Below are 24,660 nucleotides of genomic sequence, written 5' to 3'. Positions count from 1 at the left end.
GTAGGCAGAGAAGTAGCTTCGGTTCAATCCAACCAGCTCAGAGGCCCTGAGGCTGAGGTGACCGAGGAAATGAATGATAATGCTAATAGCTTATGATACCATTCCCAAAGCTGTGCCTCGCTGAAAAGGAGCCACCTCAGGGGTGGGAGAGGGCAGCCATTTAATACAGAGTGTCCTGCACAGGGGTGCCAGGCGGGGACTTGGTTTGTGTCATTGAGATGTTTGGATTTTAAGGTCTCTTCTGAAGGTGTGTGCCTCCTCCCTGTAATCTGCAAGGAACTCCATGTCCCCTCCAGAGGGAGGAGGGCTGGGTCCCAGGATAGGGTGCTCACACCCTAAACATTAAAATAAAACAAAAGGAGGCCGGTGGGAGCCTTAATGCAGCCAGGCAGCAGGCAATGATCGGCAGAGGGCACGGGAGGAGAGAGTACCAAGGGTAGAGAAGAAATACACTTTTATTAGGAAAGCTTTCTGCAGATGTGCCAAATTCTGTCGTACCAATCACGCCACACAACTCCAGTGGATTGGACCCCCTTAACCAGGACAGCCTTTCTGAATGGCGTCCAGGCGTCAGGCCATAAATAGTACTTTCTTCACAGCCACCACCAGCAGCAACATCCTCAGACACCGGAGGGGGCATCAGTCGAAACCAGCTCGACCCCACACTGACCAAAGCAGCGTGCCTGCAGAGGAAGGTGACGCCCGGGGGAGTTTACATCTTCAGAAGATTAAAAAGCTAAATGGCAAGGAAGAAACACAAACTAAACCCAAGACAGTGAGCACCGCTGGTCCCAGTGCTCCACTGCTCTGGATCACGCAGGCTCCACAGCCGACTCCTCTCTGCCACAGCCACCTTGAGGATGGACAACACAGGGGCCCTTGGCCTTAGGCACATGGCTAGCAACAAGGGAAGACTGGCACAGGCCTTGTTTACCCTTCTAATACACGGAGCAAGAGCCTTGGCCTCTGGCTGCTATTCGCCAATGTGAATGTGACAGACCGGACTAGGATACAAGAAGCAAGCTAATCCGTTACTGCAGAATACAACACGGGGATTTCTAGTAAACAAGCACTGCTTATGCAACCAATAATACTGATACAAAAGGACAAGGGCCCTTCTCAGAGTCTCATGCAGCCCCCCGAACTCAGGGCAGGCCAGTGCAACCCTGCCAACCCTTCCACATCAGAGGAGCTCCATGCGGTCCTTCTCCCTGCAAAAGAAACATGGGATGCCCGCTGCTCCAGCCCCCATGAGGATAAGATACACGGCAAAGGGCACAGCGCAGCTTGGAGGAGGGCGTCTGTGATGGGCAAAGAGTCCGAGGCCCCAGTGCAGGACAGAGATGGCTCGGAGGCTTCTCCAGAGCTCACTTCCCAGTTCAGACCTCCATTTCCACTGACCCTTCCTGCAGACTTGCTGAGAGCAGAGAGGCTTCCTCTGCCCGCCAACACTTGTCTGGTGCAGTACCAGGCCAGCACCTGGGGCCCACGGGTCTCCTCTACTGCACTGTCTGAGGGGGCATTATGGCTGCTTTGGGCTGCTCCAAGGTGGCTTCTCTGCTCTTCTTCCTAGGGGGCTTTTTAATGGGTGTTTTTTTGCTGGTCTGGTCACCCAGGGATGCGTGGTCCTGGCTGCTGCTGCTGGAATTTTGCTTCTCTGCCCTTTTGGCCTCATTGACCGTGGTCTCCGACACGGGGCTGATCAGTTTCTGCAGGTTGGGGGAGGTTGGCAGCACAGGCTTGCTGGATTTCTGGCTGCTGCTGGTGGCCACAGAGCGCTTGGCTTTTTGCGGAGGGGTGGGCTTCTCCCTCTGGGGCTGCAAAGGGCTCACCCCATTTTGCCGGGTGCTGCCATCGCCCTTGTTGAGGCTTTGAGTCTTTTCCTTCAGTTGAGCAGCCAGTAAAGTGGCTGCCTCTGAAGACAAATGGGGGTGGACGGCCTCAGAGCGTGGCTTGCTGTGACTGGGGCTCCGGGGGACTTCCTTGCCTTCTCCTCCTTTCCTGTCTGGGTGGTAGTTTCCCATTTTTTTCAGAGCATTTTGGACGGCCCCATTGATGTTCTCCATCTGCTCCGAACTGGCCTTGGTCTTCTGCTTGGGCTTGGATGGTGACTGGGGCTCCCCAGAGAAGGAGGCTTTGCCCTCTGGGAAGCTGAGCTCTTTCAGATGTTTCTGCGCCTTCTCTTTGCTCCTCGCGCTGCCCTTATCGTCAGCTTTCCCATGGAGGCCAGCCGAGGTCTCACTCGGGCTTCTCTTTCTCTTGGCCTGAGTGTGCTCGGCGCAATCAGGCTGCATAGCCGCTCTCTCGGGGGACCTGCTAGGAGCGGGTAGTGAGTTGGACTGGTTGGAGTTGTACTTCCCATGAATCCAGGACACTTTAGGCTTTGTGGAGGGATCAGGGGGAGGGGGCTTGGTTCTCTCTGGGGAGGGGGATTTACCATTCACTCCAGGGCTTTTGGCGTCCATTGTATTTTCATCTTCGTCCTTGGACTGCTTGGAGAGGCGGGCGATTTTGGCATAGAGGGCTCCGCTTGTGGAGCCAGAGCCACAGGACGACCTTTCGCTGTCAGAGGATTTGAGCAGGGGAGTTTCGCTGCTGTCTGTTTGGAAGGCCTTGACGGAGCCCGTCTCTTTCAAGAAGGTGTACTCTCCAGCCTCCTCTGCGCTGATTGGGGGTGCCAGCTTCTCCACCAGACTGCAGGCAGGGCCTCTCTCTTTGCTTTCACCCACACCCTCTGCAAAAGAGAAAGCACAGATACATTACACTGTGCCATGGTGCACAGGAGACAGGATGGGGCATGAGGGCCCCACAGCAAAGGGACGGGAGAAAAGGATTGGGACACAAGCTATAATCAGGCAATGCTTTATACTATCCCCATGGGCCTTCTGTCCCTGCTATTCACTGCCCTGTGGATCTTTACCCCTTCCCATAGTCCTGTTATATACCCACACACATCCATTGTCCCATAGGCCTTAAACCCACCCCCTCACATGGGCCTGCAATACCATCCCCACCAGACACCCCCTCAGAGCAGAGCAGCCTCGTTTGTATGTTGGGGTTGGCTCTCTTGAAGGGGTTGGTCAGACAGCCTAGGGAAATGGAGCAGCCAGAACACAGCTCAAAACCCCTCAGTACAATAACAAGGCCACATGCTGGAGGCTGACAACCTACAACTAGGGTCCAAGAAAATCATGTTTCTGGGACAAGAGCCTGCTGAGAAATGGATTGCCACGAGGTGAAGTGCTTGGCCCTCCTAAAGGTTGGTGCGGCATCCAGGAGTCCTGGGCCCAGTGTCCCAGAATGAGGATCTGCAGGTACAGTGTCCATTCTGAGCAGAGACATTTGTTCTCTTGGTTGCTAAAATAACCATGGCTTTTATTTTAGAGCTGCTTTGGCGTTGTCGGGGTGTTGGTTTGGTTGCTTTATTTCTGAAGGAAAAAGAATCATCCCATTGGCTTGGGAGAACCACACAAAGCATTGCACGCACTTTGGACAGCTTCACGAGCAGAGGAACCTGCAGGATGAGCCTTGGCAGCGTGCCTCTGAGACGTCAACGAGACGGAGGAGGAAAGAGTGCAACTGGGGGCAGGCGGGGCAGCATCTCTGCTGAGCTCCCATCTGTTGGGCAGGGCTGTCTTTCGACGGATGGGTGGGCTGGTGCCAATCCCAGTGTGCACTGACAGACATTCTGTATCACTCCCCCCTTGTGAAGGCATGTAACCCCCCTGCATCACAGGGGCTGTCGTGGCAGGGGAACAACCCAGAGCTGGAGAGCCCAGACTGATTAGCAGTGGGGATCATCCTATCCAGCAGCACCATCAGGCTCCTGGCTCTGCCCACCCTGCCCAATGTCCACTCACCCTCATGGGGTACACAGTACACTGGTCCCTCATCGGTGGTGTCAAAGGAGGAGAAGGAGCCCCGGGAGGACCAGGAGGGAGATGGTTGCTCCACTACAGACGGTGGCTCAATGAAACTGCAGTTCATGGTGTTCTCCAGGTCATGGTGAGCCACTGCAATGGGAGAGAGCGGAGAGTTTAGAGCAGCACTCTCACATCACCTCCCATGTGTACTCCAATCTTCCTTGTACAACCTTGGCGGGGAGAGAGACTCCCACTTCCGGACAGCCAGTTCAATTTCCAGAGAGTGCCCATCCAGAGCCATCCTAGCACTTCCAATAGGGGCTACATACCAGGAAATTGGTTGAAATAATAATTAATAATAAAATAGTAAAACATCTCGATGATCTGAACTAACCAGGATGGTTTCTAAAATGGAAACTCATACCTCCCCAATCTATTACAATGTTTTGAATGTGTCACTAAAATAGCTGGTAAAGGGAGAACCTGCTGACATAATTATCGGGGCTTTCAAAAAGCCTTTGACAAAGTCTCTCATGTGAAAGTTTTAAAGCAACTAAGTTGTCATGAGTTGCAAGGTGAAATATCGTCATGGATCAGAAACTAGTCTAAAGACAGAGAGCAAAGAGTAGGAATAAACCATCAGTTTTCAACCTAAGTGGTTTAGCGTAGGTGTGGCAAGGCTCCATACTAGGCCCTGTGTTATTTAATAGTTTTATTAATGGTCTGGGAATGGGGAGGGGAAGAAGGGTGATGGCAAAATTTGCGAATTAAACACTATTTGTGTTAGTCATGAGAGAACAATTGTGGATATTAATGATGTTAATAAATTTATATATTGAATGCTCGCTGCATTATATATAGTGAAGCCCTGTATATTATGCTATTAAAATGCATACCCTTTCCCCCCACTTGGAATAGCGAGGGAAGAACAAGCTGCCGTTTGACACAGGGAAATGAAACTGCTGTAACTATCTGCAGAATGTACTTTTGGTACTGAGCTACACTGGACACCACTGGGTTGGAGCCAGACACAGGCCTGGTGTTAATGATTTTCTGGAGTATGGACAATGGCTAGAGCTGATCAAAAAGAAGAGAAACAATTATGTGAAAATTTTCAAAATGTTGAAGTTGTTTCCTTTTTACATAATTCAAACCAGAACAATATTTTATTCATTTGAATATTTTTACCAAATATGTATTGAAATGCAAGGTAATATACATCCAGAGAAATAATTCAGACCACTCATACACCTCACTGGGTCCTTGATTCACAGATTCCAAGGCCAGAAGGGACTATTGTGGTCATCTAGTCTGACCTACTGTATGACCCAGGCCAGAGAACTTCCCCGAAGTAATTCCTAGAGCAAATCATTTAGAAAAGCATCCAATCTTGATTTAAAAATTGACCCTGATGGAGAATCCACCACAGCCTTGGTAAATTGTTCCAATGGTTAACTGCTCTCATAGTTAAAAATTTACACCTTATTTTCAGTCTGAATTTGTTTAGTTTCACCTTCCAGTAACTGGATAACGTTAGACCTTTCTCAGCTAGACTGAAGAGCCCATTATTAAATATTTGTTCCCCATGGAGGTACTTATAGACTATGATCAAGTCGGCCCTTAACCTTCTCTTCATTAAGCAAAACAGATTGAGCTCTTTGAGGCTATCGTTATACGACATGGTTTCTAATCCTTTAATCATTCTCATGGCTCTTCTCTGAACCCTCTCCAATTTATCAACCTCCTTCTTTAATTGTGGGCACCAAAACTGGACACACCATCACCAAATAAAGAAGACCTGGGCATTGTTGTGGAGATCTCTGCTCCACTTGCAAGAGCAACCAAGAAAACAAACCAAATGCGTAAGGACTGGCACAGAGGATAAAACTGAAGATCTCGGCATGCCAGTATAGATATTCAATGGTACGCTCTCCTGTGGAATGCTGTGCTCCACTCCAGACAACGCAGCTCTAAAAGGCTATTGCAGCAATAGAGGAGGTTCAGAGACAAGAATGATTAGAGGCCTGGAAAAAAATCCGGATAAGGAAAGATTAAAATGATGGGGATTGTTTGAAGAAGACAAATAAGATGAGATATGATAAAAGTAACCTAGCCCTAACTGATGGGGTCAGGAGGAACTCTCCCTGGGGACAGTGTACCCGTAATTGCCAACTGCAGGGGTTCTTGCCTCTTCCTCTGAAGCAGCTGAACAGTGCGTGAGAGCAAGGCTCACACCTCCTCTCTGAAGAGAGAATGGCTGTAGAAAGCAGCTCACTAGGGTGCAACCTGCGAGCAGCTGGCTCATTGATTGAAAGTGCACGGCAGAGAGACAATGGCCCTGCCTTGGGAGTGAGCCGGCAGGCTATGCAGTGCCAGCTCCAGAACAGGAGGTTCCTGTGCAGAACAAACCCCCAGGGAACAGCGTTTTCTGTAGTTGTTTGGCTCACACATCTGGCTCTGGGTGACTTTCAGATAAATCATAGGCTGACAGTGGCTGGGAGAAAGCTGGCCACTTCCTATGGGCTCCTTCCACGCTGCTGGAGGTTCACTCACTAAACACAGACTGAATTCCTGCTTAGAGTACAGCAGCACTGCGGCTTCCCCACTCGCCTGAGGCAAGGGGCCAGCTGTGATATATGGTTTTTCCTGCCATAGTTCCCAGGCAGTGCTAGAGGTTTCACCTGAATATCATCCATGTGGCAAACACAGGGGGACAATACCGCCCGGCAAAGCTTCCAGATTCAGCCTGAAATGGTATTCCCTGCCACATACTCAGCCAGAGCGCTTTGCACCATCAGCTCTCAAATGCTAAAGGATCAGCCTGGGTAAGTACATGAATGGGAACAGCTAGGTCTTGGGAATAGGTAGGGGGTGCCCTTGCCTAAATATGGGACCAGTGCAAGGCTAAGGAGTGCTAAGGTGCTCTCTTTAAAGATCCCATGGCACTTTGGGCAGATTTCAGAACTCCTGGTCCCATTAAAGCATTGGCAAAACTGCCACTGACTTTGATGGGGCTAAGCTTTCACCCTGGCCTCCCTTTTTGTACTCTCAGTTTTTGGGCATAAAAATTGCAGGCATAAGTTTGCAAAATATAGAGAATGAATGGCTGTGACCCCATTCAGACTCCAGTAAGAGCCAGGGTGCTATGCCCAGGGTCCTGGCCAAGTTCCTACTCAGGCATTCCACCCGGCCTCTGTAAATTTCCCCTGTAGTAGCAATTGGGCTGTGGTATTCACCTTCATTTCCTCTCCCAGATGGCTGTGTAGTGTAACATAGCTGCCGAGTCCCGCTCCTGAGGTGGCTGCATTTTAGTGGCAAGTGACGTGATCGCTATATATTTCTTACTTTACAGTCCTCACGTGGACGTGGGAGGGGGTGTTGTGAGACTGAATGAATGTTTACAGAGCACTTTAAGATCTTCAGGTGGGACATGCCAAAGGAGTAAGGACACAAAGCGGAGTTTGGCACATTTCCGCATGACGAGGAAGGCACCAGGGTTGAGTCTGGAGATGGGAGGGCAGTACAGGCCCAGGGAGAGGATATCAGTGTGTACAGAGAGGTGTGTTCAGGGGGAGGAAAGTGCATTGGATGTTGAATACTTCCTGTATTTTAATGCCAAGTATTGCTGATTTCCTAGGCAGGGTAGGTTTTCTGGGGCACAGGCAGGGCAATGAGAGGAAAGGTGTGCTGGGATTTCCCTTGCTGCTCATGGAGTCATAGGTGTTCGGGCCAGGAGAGGCCATCCCAACTGAACTCTGACATTGCCTGTGAGGAGGCTGCACAGAGGCCAGGCCAGCCCAGCATCGGGACTGGAAGCGAAGGCAAAGGCAGATCCTTGCCCCAGCTGCTCTTTTGATGCGTGGTCCAACGTGGCACTGACTTGAGCTTCCTGCTCTTGCACGCAGGAGGCTCCCTTTGAGCAGAGGGCAGCCCAGCGTCTGCCCACTCTTCACATTCCTCGCTGCACACGGAAAAGCCAGCAGTAGTGTGGCCCTACCCCGCGGGGAATGAAGATGTATCTGTGGCAAAGTCCCAGAGAGCCCCATTGGATCGGCCTAGCAGGCTGCATGGCTGCGGGATGACTCCGGGATGCGAAACAACTTTCCCAGTGGCTGGGTGAGCAGAGACTTGCTCACAACTGAAACATCCTCAAAGCTGAAGGATGCTGCCCATGCAGAAGCCAGTCTCCTCCAAGCAGGGCCAGCTCCAGCTTTTTTGCCGCCCCAAGCGGTGAAGGAAAAAAAAACCAAAACCAAGCCTGGTTGAGCTGCCGCCAAAGTGCCACCGAAGAGGAAGAGATTGCAGGGCCCGCCACCAAAGACCCGGACATGCCGCCCTGATGACGGATGGAGTGCCGCCCCTTTCTGTTGCCCGCCCCAGGCACCTGCTTCCTTCGCTGGTGCCTGGAGCCGGCCCTGCCTCCAAGCAGAGCCAGGCCCACGGAGGGGAAGGCTGGGATGGACTCCAGAGGGCTAGTGTTGAGCAACAGCTGGCCCGCAGAGCTGAGTATTCTTAGCTCCCAGCTGTTTTCAGATCATTCCTTTCCCCCTGCTCAGTCCCAGGAAGTGACAGAATGAAATTCTCCCTTCATCGTTGTTTAAATGTCCAGAGATTTCAACAGGGAAATGAAGCCCAGCCGGTGAGAGGGAGCGTTTGTGAGCAGCTGCCGGGAACAGAGGAGCACCAAACCAAGCCAGACCCCAACTAGCCCGAGGCGTGATGCCTATTTTTGAAATAAACACGTGCTGAGTAGTGTGTCTTGGGGCTGGTGCTATTTGGTTATGTAGCAAAAGACCCCACCACAGAGCAGATACACACAGAGGCCCCAGAAACCTTTCTTCTGGCAGCAGCTGCTGACAGCATGGTCTAGACTGAACTAGGTGAGTTTTCTCAAATCAGCAGTTCCGAGGTTTCTGAGACAGTCCCTGGTGGTACTTATCTTGAAAGGGCAGCACAGGGGGGAAAGGCCGCTGTGGTTCCCAAGGGTCAGGATCTTACGCAGCTGGGCTCACGGCCTGAAAATTTTGCATGCTCCTCCAGAGATTCCAACAGTGAAGAGGTGGGATTTGAACTTACGCTCTCCAGCTCAGGCCATCTTTCGCTAAGCCAAAGGTGTTCAGATGGGGTGCGCTCACTGCTTGGTTCAGCTACACTGTGGTACCCTGTCGAGCTGTGAGAAGACATTTTATGCCACAAACCGTGGTTGAGATGAGGAGTTGCAGCTGGGGTTCCCTCGACATTGGAGCTACAGGCCCCTGTGCAGGGGCTGTGAAGCTTTAGGTGAGGCTCCTGTGCTCTGAGGACCTCTGGCTACTTTTGTGGAGCAGCTGTGGCACTTGGCATTCTCCGGGAGTTAAAGAGGGTAGAGACTAACCTGCCAGACTCCCCACCACACTGTCTCACCTTCCCCTGCACCTCAGACATTCCTCCTATTGCCATATCTCTTCACCACAGGGGATGAAACGGGCATCCTTGTCCCTCTTCCATGCCTCCCCCCCAAACCCTCCTACATTCACCATATCAGAACCCTAGGAAGTCACATAAACAAACACTTTGTACAGCCAGGATGAAGGTTCAGTAAGTGCAACATACAAGTGAAACCTGTAGAAGCAAGGTAACGGTAAGCTGTGGGACAGACCCTAATGGCCTCATGGTACATTTCCACCAGCAGCGACACACCACCTCTTCCCACAGAACTTCACCAGCTAAGGAAACCCGCTACACACCACACATTAGTCCCCTCCACAGCATGGCATGATTCTTAGTGATGACATCACGCTCCCCCCACAAACATGGAGCCCAGTGGAACCTGGACTCTGCACATCTCACAGCACTATTTGCTGAGGTTGTAGTTAGGGTTGTGTATTATTGAGGAGACCCCAGGATTGAACACAACCACGTAACACATTTTTATACATCACTCTCTCTTTGTCTACACTAAGTGCTGAGCAGTGTTTAAAAGCACATTGGCACATGTCTTGCTAGACAAACCCAGGCTAGAGAAACCCAAAGTGCATTTCACTTTGTAAACGGTTCTGCTCCGTCTCTCACTTTCTAGTTTCTGTTCAACGTTTTCTGGAGCAAATACTTACCCTTTCTGACCAGCAACTGGCCATCACTGTGCCTTGCTTATCTTAAAATATTTGGAGTTTTTATTTTCCTGGGTTTATAAGGCTTGTTTTGAGGATTATCGCAATATCCCTGCAATGTATATTACCCTGTCTTACTGACATGGGCTCTCAGCCTTAACTCCTCTTAATGGATTTTTTTTTCCTGGGAAGTTCCTTGGGTTATTTTATTGTAAAATTTCATCCATGAAACAAGAAACTTCCAGAGACTGTCGCTAGGGTTTATTTTTAATGATGTGATTATCTGAAATGTCAATCTCAGGTCGTATTTATTGTAACTTCCAGGGCCAGACTCACTAGTACGCTCTGGCTGCTCACCCCACTCTGGAGCAGCATGATGCAGCCATAGCATAAGACCATGTCAGTGGGTGCACACAGTGATGAGCTGCCAAAAATCTTAACAACCGGTTCCCTCCTCACCCCACGAGGGGGTTGTTGCCCATCCCCGCTCCCCGGGACTCCTGCCCCATCCAACCCCCTGCATTCCTTCATGCCCCCCCCGGACCCCTGCCCCATCCACCCCTCTCCCCTGTCCCCTGTCCCCTGACTGCCCCCAGAACCAGGCAGGAGGGTCTCGTGAGCCACCGTAGTGGGTGCCCACCCCACCCTTAAGAGCCAGAGGGACCTGCTGGGGGGAGAGGTGGGGAGTCCTGGCGGTGCTTACCTGGGGCAGCTCCCAGGAAGAATCCGGCAGGTCCCTCTGGCTCCTAGGGGTGGGGGAGCATAGCTACGGGGGGAGCAGGCGGAGCGGCTGCTCCCCCCACTGATCACATCAAAAGTGGCACCTTAGGCACCGACTTCCTGGGTGCTCCGGGGCTGGAGCACCCAGGGGGAAAATCTGGTGGGTGCAGAGCACTCACCGGCAGCTCCCTGCCCCGCGCCTGGCCCCAGCTCCCCGCCCCGCGCCTGGCCCCAGCTCACCTCCGCTCCGCCTCCGCCTTGCCCCTGAATGCGCCGCCCCGCTCTGCTTCTCCACCCCCCCCCCCCCGGCTTCCCGCGAATCAGCTGTTCGCATGGGAAGCCAGGGAGGGCTGAGAAGCAGGCAGCGGCTTCGCCCTCAGGTCCAGGGAGGTGGAGGTGAGCTGGGGCGGGGAGCGGTTCCCCTGTGCGCCCCCGCCTGTCCCCCCGGGTTACCTGCTGCGGCGTGGGGAATACCTTCCTCGCGCCCCCCCGCCTCAGCTCATCTCTGCCTCCCTGGGCCTGAGTGCGAAGCTGCCGCCTGCTTCTCAGCCCGCCCCAGCTTCCCGCATGAACAGCTGATTCGTGGGAAGCTGGGGGGGGGGGGGCAGAGAAGCAGAGCAGAGTGGCGAGTTCACGGGAGGAGGCGGAGCGGAGGTGAGCTGGGGCTGGGGGCGGGGCAGGGCGGGGAGCTGCCGCTGCACTCACCAAATTTTCCCCGTGGGTGCTCCAGCCCCAGAACACCCATGGAGTCAGCGCCTAAGGCGCCACTTTTGGCTGGTTGTTAAATTTAGAAACCCTTTTAGAACCGGTTGTCCCTCGCAGAACAACCAGTTCTAAAAGGGCTTCTAAATTTAACAACCGGCTCCAGCTCACCACTGGGTGCACACTGCTTTGTATCACCTAAAGCAATAAAGAGCAACTGCAGTGTATGCCCCAGTTCCCTCTCCCTCCTGTACATTCCCCTGCACACACCCTAAACTCCTCCTCCTTCCTGTACCCCTGCACATATCTCAGACCCTCCTCCCTTCTGTAACCCGTGCATTCCCCTAGACACACACACAGACCCTGTAGAGAGCAGGGGACTTGCATGGAACATTTAAAGATCAATGGGAAGGAAATTGCTTCTTACACGTCCTCAGCTCTGTAAGACAGGAGCCCTGATCCTCAGGACCTACAGAGATTTGCAGGACTGAGACTCCCTTTTTGCAGACAGGAGATCTGCAGCACAAGGACTGCATGCCACAAGGGACTGTGCCAGGCCAGCAGACCCACAGGCATTGCCTACCTTTGGACCTCCATGGGCCGCTGAGTTCCTAGGGCTGCAGGAGAAGGGCTTCTTTTCAGCAGGACTGACGACCATTTAAAAAAAAAAAAAAAACCCTGAGGAAATTCTCACACAACAACTTGGCTGTGGTTGCTGGCACAGAGCAGTAGGGTGAGCACGTTACCTTCCAAGAACAGGAAAAACACACAAATACTAGAAACCCAAGCAAGGCGGGGTTATGACTGCACTTGTAGCACAAGTCACCAGACAATCCCCCTGGGGCCGAGGGCAGAGTTAGGCTGGGTGCCTCACATTCAGATGTGCACCTGTCACTGCATTTCTTGGGGTTTGAATAGTATTTGTAAAAAGAAAAGGAGTACTTGTGGCACCTTAGAGACTAAGCAATTTATTTAAGCATAAGCTTTCGTGAGCTACAGCTCACTTCATCGAATGCACGAAAGCTTATGCTCAAATAAATTGGTTCGTCTCTAAGGTGCCACAAGTACTCCTTTTCTTTTTGCGAATACAGACTAACATGGCTGTTACTCTGAATAGTGTTTGTTTTAATTCTAAGGCCCCTGCAAAGTCCTGTGCGCTCCCAGCACTGACCTGCACCTGAAATGGGAACTCCATGTAAACTGATGCATTCACATAGGACCTTCAAATTACCCTGGACAAGACTCTAGAGAAGGCCAGTAGGGACTCTTCTGGCCTGGGTTTAGGAATTCTTTTCCATCTCTAATTTCTATACAGAACACAAAGAGGTCTTTGCTAAATAACACCTATTCAGACCCCCAGCAGGCAGACTGGATGGTCTTGCATAGCTTTTTCATCTGTGATCCTGCACTGAAGTGGTAATGTCTGTCATGGACTGTCATAGGAACACAGGCCCTGCCAGCTCAGGTCACAGCAAGGTTCCACCTCGTCCAGTGTCCTATCTTCTAACGTGGCCACACCCAGCTGTCCAGAGGGAGGGGTAAGAACCCTCTACCAACAATTCTGGAATAGCATGTGCAGAGAGGAAATGCCCTATCAGTGGTTGGCAGCTCATGGCCTGAAGCATGTTTTAGGTTTAGGTTTTAGCCTATCCTCTGGAAACACCCAAAAGAGAGGGCAGACACAATGTTGGGGAGAGCAGATGAGGGGCTTATTCTAGCATACGAAGATAAGCCTGGCCCTACTGGGTCAGACCAATGGTCAACAGAACCCAGTATCCCATCTTCTAACAGTAGCCAGTGCCAGACACTTTGGAGGAATGACCAGAACAGGGCATTTATCAAGTGAGGACCCAGCTTCTGGCAATCAGAGGTTTAGGGACACCCAGAGCATGGGGTTGCCTCCCTGACCATCTTGGTTAATGGACCTATTCTCCATGAACCTATCTAATTTTTTTTAACCCTAGTTATACTTTTGGCTTTCACAACATCCCTTTACAAGAAGTTCTACAGGTTGACTGTGTGTTCTGTGAAGAAGTACTTCCTCATGTTTGTTTTAAACCTGCTGCCTATTAATGTCATTGGGTGATCCCTGGTTCTTGTGTTATGTGAAGGGTAACTAACACTTGCTTATTTCCTTTCTCCACACCAGTCATGGTTTTAAGGCCTCTACCATATCCCCCCCAGTCGTCTCTTTTCTAAGCTGACCAGACCCAGTCTTTTTAATCTCTCCTCAGATGGAAGCTGTTCCAGCTCCCTCATCATTTGTGTTTACCTTCTCTGTACTTTTCCGATTCTAATATGTCTTTTTTGAGATGGGGTGACCAGAACTGCATGCAGTATTCAAGATGTGGGCATATCGTGGATTTATATAGTGGCATTATGATATCTTCTGTCTTATTATCACTCCCTTTCCTAATGGCTCCTAACATTCTGTTAGCTTTTTTCATTATTGCTGCACATTGAGTGGATGTTTTCAGAGAACTACCCACAGTGACTCCAAAATCTCTTTCTTGAGTGGTAATAGCTAATTTAGACCCCATCACTTTGTATGTATAGTTGTGTATAAGTTCCTGCGTGTATTTACTTTTATCAACACTGAATTTCATCTGCCATTTTTTGCCCAGTCACCCAATTTTGTGAGATCCCTTTGTAACTCTTTATAATCTGCTTTGCACTTAATTATCTTGAGTAATTTTGCATCATCTGCAAACTTTGTCCCTTTTCCAGATCATTTACAAATATGTTGAACAGCATTGGTCCCAGTATAGCTCCTTGAGGGATCCCTCTATTTTCCTCTCTCCTGGTGAAAACTGACTGTTTATTCCTATCCTTTTTCCCCTATTGCTTATACACTGATCTATGAGAACCTTACCTCTTATCCCATGACAGCTAACTTTGCTTAAGAGCCTTTGGTGAAGGACCTTGTCAAAGGCTTTCAGAAAGTCTAAGTACACTACATCCACTGGATTGCTGTTGTCTACATGTTTGTTGACATCCTCAAAGAATTCTAATAGATTGGTGAGGCATGATTTCCTGTACAAAAGCTGTGCTGACTCTTCCCCAACATATTGTGTTCATCTATGTGTCTGATAATTCTGTTCTTTACTATAGTTTCAAGCAATTTGTCTGGTACTTTAGTTAGTACTCATTGGCTTGTGTCATAAATATAAAGGGAAGGGTAACCACCTTTCTGTATATAGTGTTATAAAATCCCTCCTGGCTAGAGGCAACATCCTGTTACCTGTAAAGGGTTAAGAAGCTCAGCTAACCTGGCTGGCACCTGACCTAAAGGACCAATAAGGGGACAAGATACTTTCAAATCCGGGGGAGGGGAGGCTTTCGTTTGTGCTCTTTGTTTACGTGGTTGTTCTCTCTTGGGACTGAGAGAGGCCAGAGAGAAATCCATCTTCTCCAACCCATCCTAATCCAAGTCTCCAATATTGCAACCAAATCATAGAATCATAGAATATCAGGGTTGGAAGGGACCTCAGGAGGTCATCTAGTCCAACCCCCTGCTCAAAGCAGGACCAATCACCAATTAAATCATCCCAGCCAGAGCTTTGTCAAGCCTGACCTTAACCAGTATAGGTAAGCCAGGCAAGGCGGATTAGTTTATCTTTTGTTTTATGTGAATTTTCCCTGTGTTAAGAGGGGGGTTTATTCCTGTTTTCTGTAACTTTAAGGTTTTGCCCAGAGGGGGATCCTCTGTGTTTTGAATCTGAATATCCTGTATTTTCCATCCTGATTTTACTGAGGTGATTTTTACCCTTTTTTTTTTTTTTTTAATAAAATCCTTCTTTTAAGAACCGGACTGATTTTTCCATTGTTCCAAGATTCAGGGGTTTGGGTCTTCGCTGATTTTGTAACCAGTTGGTTAGGATACTATTCTCAAGCCTCCCCAGGAAAGGGGGTGTGTGGGGCTTGGGGGAATATTTTGGGGGGAAGACATCTCCAAGTGGTCTCTTTCCCTGTTCTTTGTTTAAAACGCTTGGTGATGGCAGCATACTGTTCAAGGTCAAAGCAAAGTTTGTACCTTGGGGCAGTTTTTAACCTAAGCTGGTAAGAATAAGCTTAGGGGGTCTTTCATGCGGGTCCCCGTATCTGTACCCTAGAGTTCAGAGTGGGGAAGGAACCCTGACAGCTTGTAATTGCTAGGATCACTTCTGAAGCCTATTTTAAAAATTGGTATTACATTAACTATCCTCCGGTACACAGGCTGATTTAAGTGATAGGTTACATGCCAGTTAGTGGTTCTGCAATTTCAAATTTGAGTTTCTTTAGAATTCTTGAGTGAATACCACCTGGTCCTGGTGACTTATTACTGTTGAATTTATCAATTTGTTCCAAAACCTCCTCTAATGACACCTCAATCTAGGACAGTTCCTCAGACTGGTCATCTAAAGGAGTGGCTCAGGTGTTGGAATCTCCCTCACCTCTTCTGTAGTGAGGGTGGATGCAAAGAATTCATTTAGCTTCTCCACAATGGCCTTGTCTTCAGTGCCCCATTAGCACCTCAATCATCTGGTGGCCCCACTGGTTGCTTGGCAAACCTCCTGCTTCTGATGCTGTTAGTTTTTGTGTCTTTTGCTAGTTGCTCTTCACATTCTTTTTTGGCCTGTCTAATTATACATTTACACTTTACTTGCCAGAGTTTATGCTCCTTTCTATTTTCCTCAGTGGGATTTGACTTCCAATTTTTAAGATGTCTTTTTGTCTCTAACTACCTATTTTACTCTGTTTAGCCATGGTGGCATTTTTTTGGTCCTCTTACTGTTTTTTTTATTTGGGGTATATATTTAGTTTGAGCCTCTACTGTGGTATTTTTAAAAAGTTTCCGTGCAACTTGCAGGCATTTCACTCGCGTGACTGTTCCTTTTAATTTCTGTTTAACTAGCCTCCTCATTTTGGTGTAGTTCCCCTTTTTGAAGTTCAGTCCTACTCTCATGGGTTTATTTGGTATTTCCCCCCCCGCACAAGGATGTTAAATGTAATTACATTATGGTTGCTATTACTGAGTGGTTCAGATATATTCACCTCTTGGACCAGATCCTGTGTTTCATTTAGGACTAAATCAAGAATTGCCTCTCCCCTTGTGGGTTCCAGGACTAGCTGCTTCAATAAACAGTCATGAATGGTGTCTAGAAATTTTATCTGTGCATCTTGTCCTGAGGTGACATGTACCCAGTCAATAAGGGGATAGTTGAAATCCCCCATTATTATTGGGTTTTCTGGTTTTGTAGCCTCTCTAATGTCCCTGAGCATTTCACAGTCACCATCACCATCCTGGTCAGGTGGTCAGTAGTATATTCCTACTGCTATACTTTTATTATTCAAGCATGGAATTTCTGTCCACAGCAATTCTATGGTACTGTTTGATTCATTTAAGATTTTTACTATATTTAGCTCTGCTTTCTTTCACATACAGTGCCACTCACCCATCAGCATAACCTACTCTATCATTCCTTTATATTTTGTACCCTGGTATTACCATGTCTCATTGATTATAATTGTTCCACCAAGTTTCTGTGATGCCTATTATATTAATATCCTCATTTAATACCAAGTTCACCCATCTTAGTATTTAGACTTCTTGCATTTGCATACAAGCACTTACAAAATTGATCAATATTTAGTTGTTTGCCTTCTTGTGATATAATTCAATGGGACTCTTTTTTGTTTGACTTGTCTCTCTTCAGTTCCTACCAGTACTTTATCAACTTCCATCCTCTCCTCCTTACTGGGATATAGAGAATCTGTTAATAGATCCTCCCCTAAGGGATGTCTCTCTCTGAACAGTGTGCTCCTTCACACTCTCGGCTTTCACCCAGCCCTTAGTTTAAAACCTCTATGACCTTTTTAATTTGACATGCCAGCAATCTGATTCTACTTGGTTTCAAAGGGGCCCATCCTCCTTTCCCCAAAGGTCCCCAGTTCCTAACGCCCTCCTCCCTACACCATCATCTCATCCACGCATTGAGACCCTGCAGTTCTGCCAGACTAACTTGCCCTGCACATGGAACCAGAAGAATTTCAGAGAATGCTACCATGGGGGTCCTGGACTTTAATCTCTTACCTAGCAATCTACAATTGTCCTCCAGGACCTCTCTCCTACCTTTCCTTATGTCATTGGTACCTATATGTACTACGACCATCGGCTCCTCCCCAGTACCTCACATATGTCTGTCTAGATATCTTGAGAGATCTGCAACCTTCACACCCGGTAGGCAATTCAGCAGGCGGTTCTCCTGGTCATCACAATCATAGAATCATAGAATATCAGGGTTGGAAGGGACCTCAGGAGGTCATCTAGTCCAACCCCCTGCTCAAAAGCAGGACCCATACCCAATTAAATCCTCCCAGCCAGGGCTTTGTCAAGCCTGACCTTAAAAACTTCTAAGGAAGGAGATTCCACCACCTCCCTAGGCAACGCATTCCAGTGTTTCACCACCCTCCTAGTGAAAAAGTTTTTCCTAATATCCAACCTAAACCTCCCCCACTGCAACTTGAGACCATTACTCCTTGTCCTGTCCTCTTCCACCACTGAGAATAGTCTAGAACCATCCTCTCTGGAACCACCTCTCAGGTAGTTGAAAGCAGCTATCAAATCCCCCCTCATTCTTCTCTTCTGCAGACTAAACAATCCCAGTTCCCTCAGCCTCTCCTCATAAGTCATGTGTTCCAGACCCCTAATCATTTTTGTTGCCCTTTGCTGGACTCTCTCCAATTTCTCCACATCCTTCTTGTAGTGTGGGGCCCAAAACTGGACACAGTACTCCAGATGAGGCCTCACCAATGTCGAATAGAGGGGGACGATCACCTCCCTCGATCTGCTCGCTATGCCCCTACTTATACATCCCAAAATGCCATTGGCCTTCTTGGCTACAAGGGCACACTGCTAGCTCATATCCAGCTTCTCGTCCACTGTCACCCCTAGGTCCTTTTCCGCAGAACTGCTGCCTAGCCATTCGGTCCTTAGTCTGTAGCTGTGCAATGCCATCTATCTATATTTCTAATGATCAAATCCCCCATTACTATTACCTGTCTCTTCCTAATAATTGGGGTCTCCCCCCAGAGAGGTAGTCTCAGTGCAAGAGGATACCATGACATCATCTGGAAGGAGGATCCCAACTATTCTCTTTCCCTGAGACTTTCATCCTGCTCTGCAGCACAGAGGCTGTCAGACTGGGGGTGCTGTGTCCTGGAAAGTCTCCTCTATGTACCTCTCTGCCTCCAGTTTAGTCACTCTGGTCTCCAGAGCCCATACTGTGTCTCTGAGGGCCAGGTGCTGCTTACACTGAACACACACCTATGCCACCGGCCCACAAGGCAGGCAATCCTACATACTGCATTCAGTGCAATAACCTGCATGGCCCCCACTCTGCTGCTGGACTTCTGTCTGCATTCTCTTTACTCCTGCAGGGTTTTTGGTTGTTTGTTTGTTAGTTCTCTGTGTGTGTTTCTTTGGAGGGCCGGGGCTATTGGCCTAAGTTTAGAGAATGTTTGTTAGGCAAATCTGGCTCCTATGTTCCATCTCTAAACACCCCTGCAAAACTCCACTGTTTGCTGCTCCTATTTGCTAGCTCCTCTGCTCGCTTAGGAGCTGGCTTTTTAAATCCTTGTTCTCCCTCAATGAGCCCCACCCCTTTGTCGGGATCTTAAAGGGGATCAAAGGAAGCAGGCTAGAGCCTGGTCAGGAAGCTCTCAGCCGAGCCTAGCAGAGCACTAGGCTCAGCACACAGCCCCCCAGACAGATCACACTATAAACCTCAATCAAGCAGGCCCGTGGCAAGCAAACTCGCAGACAACAAACTCACTCCAAGGGTCCCGTCGTCTTGCCTCCTTCACCTGGAGAACTAACTCAGAAACCTCCTGTTCGCTGCTCCTGTTCACTAGCTCCTGCCCTACTAGAATCACTGTATTTTCTCTGGCTGGGCCCTGTGGACTCATTCACTCCCATGCAGAGTAGAAGTAAAATGTTACTGCACCACAATAGAAGTGCTTTGCACTCCTGTGCATAGGTGCAAATGGCTACAGACAGCTCGGATCAGACCCTCGGCCTTTCCCTGACTGACACAGGCTCTGCCCTTCTCCGCTCATGTGGATGAAGAACAGCACGAAGCTGGATCTGGCAAGAGGCACAACTGGATCCTGCAGGCCCACAAACTGGCATTGCTTGGGCTGTGTTCAAAATCCCAGTGGGGTTCGGGAGCCAGGGCTGGTTTAGTGCCCAGCCTCTCCCGGAGCTCCCAAGCCTCAGACTAAATTTGTGCTTCTGCCCAGTTCCTCGAGGGGCTGAAGCCAGATTCCCAAATGGGAGGGCGGGTTTGCCCATCCTCCCGACAGGCTGCACTTCTACTCCTGGCACTTCCCCTTCATCCTGCTGAGGAGCTGTGGGGGGGATCGGCCTCCAGCCCACTCCAAAGCCAGGATAAGAAGACGACCACATGGCAAGGTCTGCGAGCCAAGGCAAACAGAGCAGCCTGTGACCAAAGCATTTCATTCCAATGAACTAACAGCCCCCTGGCAACACAAACAGTTTCTGCGGCTGCCTGCCTTCCCCTCGCCTTAGCGGGAGGGCGTGTGAGAGAGCCGATCATGGCTCCTTGGCCTTTTGCTCTGCAGGCCCTGAGGAGCCAGCCATGCTGTAGGGCACAGGAAGCTTCCTGTAACAGTGCATTGCAGCTCAGATAATTAAAGACCACTAGCCTCTGAGGTCCATCCAAAAAGATAGTGGGGACTCTGCCCTTGACAGGTCGGGAGGAGCCGTTCTAGTCAGCCTGGGGCAATACCTGCAGAATAGGAGAGTGACGCTCAGCCATAAGAAGCAGCCTTTCATACAGCCAGGGCCCAAGGGGAATTCTCCCTCTGTCTCCCTGTTTACACAAACATCTGATTTGCAGCCTGCTCCAGGAAGCGCACACAGCTCCATTCATCCTTCCCCAGCGGAGCCGCCTCTCTTCCAGAAAGGCCTGCTCCACTCGCTCCCATAAACACAGCATTTGTTATCGTTTCAGGAGTAACGGTCCTACTTTGGTTCCCTTGGCTCCCAGCCACAGCCCCAGAGCTTGAGCTACACCGCGAGAACACAGCATCTCAGGGGAACAGCAATCGGCACAGCCGCCTGCATTGGAGGGGAGCAGCAAGGTTCACATGCCGCCGGCTCTTATTAAGAGCTGGCACCTGAGTGCCCTGGGCTTTGGGGGAACTGAGGATGGGATGGGAATGGGACAGCTCAGTTCTTTTGCAATGCGGGGCCAGGGGAGGAAGTTATACCCCAACTACAGCACAGGGGCAATCACTCAGTTATTACAAACCAACCCAAATGCATTGCAGGTAAGACTGCCATGGCATCACCTCCCAGCCAGCCTATTCCCGCTGCACTCTAGCTCCTTTGTACAGCAGGGGGATGATAAGAAATATGCCCCTTTAAAGGAGGTTCCAGGGTGGAACAGGGATACAAGAAACAGTGCAAAGGTCCAGAACGGCGTTCCCACCACAGGGATGTGTGCGAACAGCCGGTTGTTGCGCCCAGATGCTACCCTAGCTGCGGGCAGCTCCATGGGACACTTAGTGCAAATTATTCAGTGAGCTCTTTGGCAGACTTCCAAATAATTTGCATGTGACCATACACTTCCAGACAGTGACAGGGACATGGCCTTGAGTTGCACAGATTGTGGCAGCTGTGGTTGGAGCAGGTGAGTGGGTTCTGGAGAGGATCGCAGGGGGATAGATGGGTTGGTGCTGGGGCCTCTGGGAGAGGCTGGGGTAGGTGAGTGCATGGGTTTGCAGGTGGGGGAATCTGTGGGGTAACTGGTGGGCAGTTGGGTGGGTGCTGGGGTTCCTGCAATGTGTGATGGCAGTTCCTGGGGGCACTGGAGTAACTGGAGGTTCTAGGTGCCTTTAGCAATGCTACCTGCTATCACAATTTTATTGCAAATCTCATAATAGTCGGTGTTTTCCTAAAAGCCCTAGCTCTGGAGTCAGGTGATTACAGGGGAATCTCACCTTGCATTAACAAAGATTAATGCCACATGTTCTCCTCAGCCGTGGCAGCTTTCACATTACACCTTGCTACTGGAACATGGGTACAAGGAGCAGTGCAAAGATCACTGAATAATTTGCACTAAGTGTCACATGAAGCTGCCCAAAACTTGGCAGCTAGGATAGTGTCTGGGCACATACACTTTGCATCGCTCATTATACACATGTTCCATCAGCAAGGTGTAATGTGAAAGCTGTCAGGGTTGTGGAGAAAAACGTGACCCTTCAAGGCTCAAACACCAGAAGGCAAATAAACATTTATTTTAAAAAATCCTGTGGTTTTTAAGTCCATCTCATGATTCTTGCACACTGGATGATGGGTGTGCAGATACTGCCATCTCTCCTGCTCCAGATTTTGGTTGGGTAAGCCCTGCATGGACACCCAGAGCAGAGCTTCTTCCACCTCCACCCTCTGTGTGGCTGAGCAGGATCTTCATCTTTAACATGAACAAGGTGTTTCTCTAACAGCCCAGTCTGTATTTGGAGAATTTGAATTCTAAACAAGACCTCACTATTGTCAAAGAACAGCACATTCCAATGTACAATTTGCACTTCTTTGCGTCTCCCACCACATCACACATGACACACAATGGAAACAGCAGGAGATTCATAAATGAACCACCACACTGTGGCAGCAGGAAGGTTTTAACCCACCAGCAACAACATGAGCCAGGACGGAGAACAGCTAAGGCATCAGCAAGCAACCTCAAAGAAGAAACTAAAGACTTGTTGAAAACTCCCCACATTGCTGTACACAGCCCTGCAACCAAATGCAAAGCTCACTGCGCCACATGGTCCTGCAATCCCACTGCTCACTGCTACACTCGACCCTGCAATCCCACTGCAAAACTCACTGCTCTAAACGGTCCTGCAACCCCACTGCAATATTCACTGCTCCACACAGCCCTGCAACCCCATTGCAAAACTCACTGCTCTCATGGCTACACATAGCCCTGCAATCCCACTCCTCACAGCCCTGTACAAACAGCTCTCCAGCCCCACCGCAAAACTCACTGCTCTCATTGCTACACATAGCCCTGCAACCCCACTGCAAAACTCACTGCTCTCATTGATACACACAGCCCTGCAATCCCACTCTTCACAGCCCTGTACACACAGCTCTCCAGCCCCACTGCAAAACTCACTGCTCTCATTGCAACACATAGCCCTGCACTCTTTTCTACAGACTGAAACAGAGGTGCAGGGACTTTGCACAGAGTACAGAAGGGGAATACTCTGAAACACACACAACCATACACAGCACAACACAACCGTACAACATCGCACATGCATACCTTACATCCAACACCACATACAACCCAATCAGTTTATCCATTGCAACACAACAAACACACATTACACCTCCTTCAACATATACATACCATGCATTCAGACATCACAACAGCAACTACAGCATAATCTAGGTTTAGAAGGGCACACATTCCACATTTGGGCCCCATGGCAGCTGGCGTCAGGGGGTCAATAGGTCCTTGCAGCAGGACAGTGAAGTTTCCTGTGCAGCACAGGGTGGGTGTACGATGAGCAGCAGGCAATAGAGTTGAGATGGATACTTGGTTGTTGATTGCCGAGGGCCCCTTGGCTGTTGATTTTCTTGTTGCTAGCCTTGTGGGATAGTGTGTTGTCTAGGTTAGAGCCTTCTGCTCCTTCCACAGCTGGGTTAGGGGCTGGAAAATACACACCAGAGCAGTTAATGAGCCCTACCACCTTACCGACAACTTTAGGCAGTTTCTGGCGATGCAGAGGAATTCGGGGGAGTTTCATGCTAATTCGACTGAACCGGCCACACAAGCGCCCTGGCGATTTCTTGCTTGCTGCTGGGTCCTGGTTCGCACTGTAAGAAAATACCGTGCATCAGTCAGAGAGCTGGCAGAGCATAAGTAGGTGCCGCTGCGCCAGGCCTGCAGGGCTACGTACAGGGAGCACAACAGATACATGCCGGGGCCTCATTACAAGCGAGTCGCTGGAGACATTTTAGATGGGCCACGCCTGGGCATAGAGCGAATGCTGGGAGCCCCAAAGCTAACTGCATGGTGAAGGTGGGTTAATTTGTCCAGAGAAGACCCTAGGTCTCCAGAGAGCTGAGCAGAATGGGAACATGGGCACAGCACCACCTCAGCCTGGTGCAGGGTCCCCAGGGGGAGCAGTCTGCCAGCAAGGTGCCAGACTAGGCATGGGCTTACGATCTTGGCCATGAGCAGCCTGGGGCTGGACAGTGAGTCACGTGTGTCGGCATCTGCGCTTGCCGCAGCTCAGCCCTGCCCTTGGGGCAGTAAATCTATTCCTGAGTGCGATTCTGACCTGCCGGGTACCTGAGGCTCAGTAATTTACTGGCCTCTACAAAGCTTGTTAATGGTGCTGGTACCTGTATCCTCAGAGGCCAGCCTGCTGGGGGTTATAGGAAATCTCTTCCCACTTGTTTCTCTCTGCCACCATGTCCCCTCTCATTATCCACCGTTCCTGACCTCACAGTAGGCCTCCAGCCTCTATGCTACAATCCAGGCTGGGCTCACCAATCCCATTCAAAGCGACAATGGCAGGTAATCGAATTTCTTATTACTGCACTGACTCTGCCTCAGCTGCATCATCCGGAGAGCTGCTTCTCGAAAGCACCCCTGTATTCACACCCTACACACTATTGTAATAATCTTTGTACAAAATATGTCTTGTGAAGTATCATTTAAAAACCAATGACCCACTGATCATCAATATTGTTGTGTAATGTGTGTACAAAATACATATTAAGCACTATAAACAAACTGAAATTATAACTATAATGCCTTTATCAGACAAGTCTGGGGTGGGGGTAAGCCAGTTTCTCAAAGATGAAGGACAAGTTGACATCTCTAGCCAGGTGTCATCAAAGTTGACTGGCAATCACCTGTTAAGTGGCCATTCTTTGGCAACGAATCAGGGCAAGAACAGATCCATCAGCATTTTAACAAACAACATGGAACCTCTTTCACCACTAGACTCCATGTCTCTGTCCTCACAACTGGAATGAACATTATCTAGGAGTAACCCTCAGGAAAATCCATTTCAAGGGGTGACTGGACTATAAAAGTGAGGAGCAAAACACCACATGTCCTCTCTCTCTTTCACCTAAAAAGACAAAGGAAACAGCCTTTTGACTTTGGGAAGAGATCCTGGCCGGAGAACACAGCTGGTGCAAGGCATAAGCAAATGAAGCAATTGTTAGGGCCCCAAGCAGCTCAAGGCCCCCCCCC

At 49.6% G+C, this 24,660-nt stretch overlaps 1 protein-coding gene across 1 annotated transcript in view; it reads right to left on the bottom strand.

Annotated features, from left to right (window-relative positions):
• Positions 1-1,499: 1,499 nt before the first annotated feature.
• SCARF2 (scavenger receptor class F member 2) overlaps positions 1,500-24,660 on the bottom strand; it is a 104,707-nt gene continuing 81,546 nt past the window's right edge. Inside the window, exons 9-11 of the mRNA XM_077835281.1 lie at positions 23,146-23,267; positions 3,861-4,013; positions 1,500-2,734 (exon numbers count right to left, since the gene is read on the bottom strand). Of these exons, the coding sequence (XP_077691407.1) occupies positions 1,500-2,734; positions 3,861-4,013; positions 23,146-23,267 (1,510 nt within the window). The remainder of the gene's footprint in view (positions 2,735-3,860; positions 4,014-23,145; positions 23,268-24,660) is intronic.

Source organism: Eretmochelys imbricata, chromosome 15 (assembly GCF_965152235.1).
Source record: "Eretmochelys imbricata isolate rEreImb1 chromosome 15, rEreImb1.hap1, whole genome shotgun sequence".
Lineage (NCBI taxonomy): Eukaryota > Metazoa > Chordata > Testudines > Cheloniidae > Eretmochelys > Eretmochelys imbricata.
This window is presented reverse-complemented; position numbering and strand designations above follow the sequence as displayed.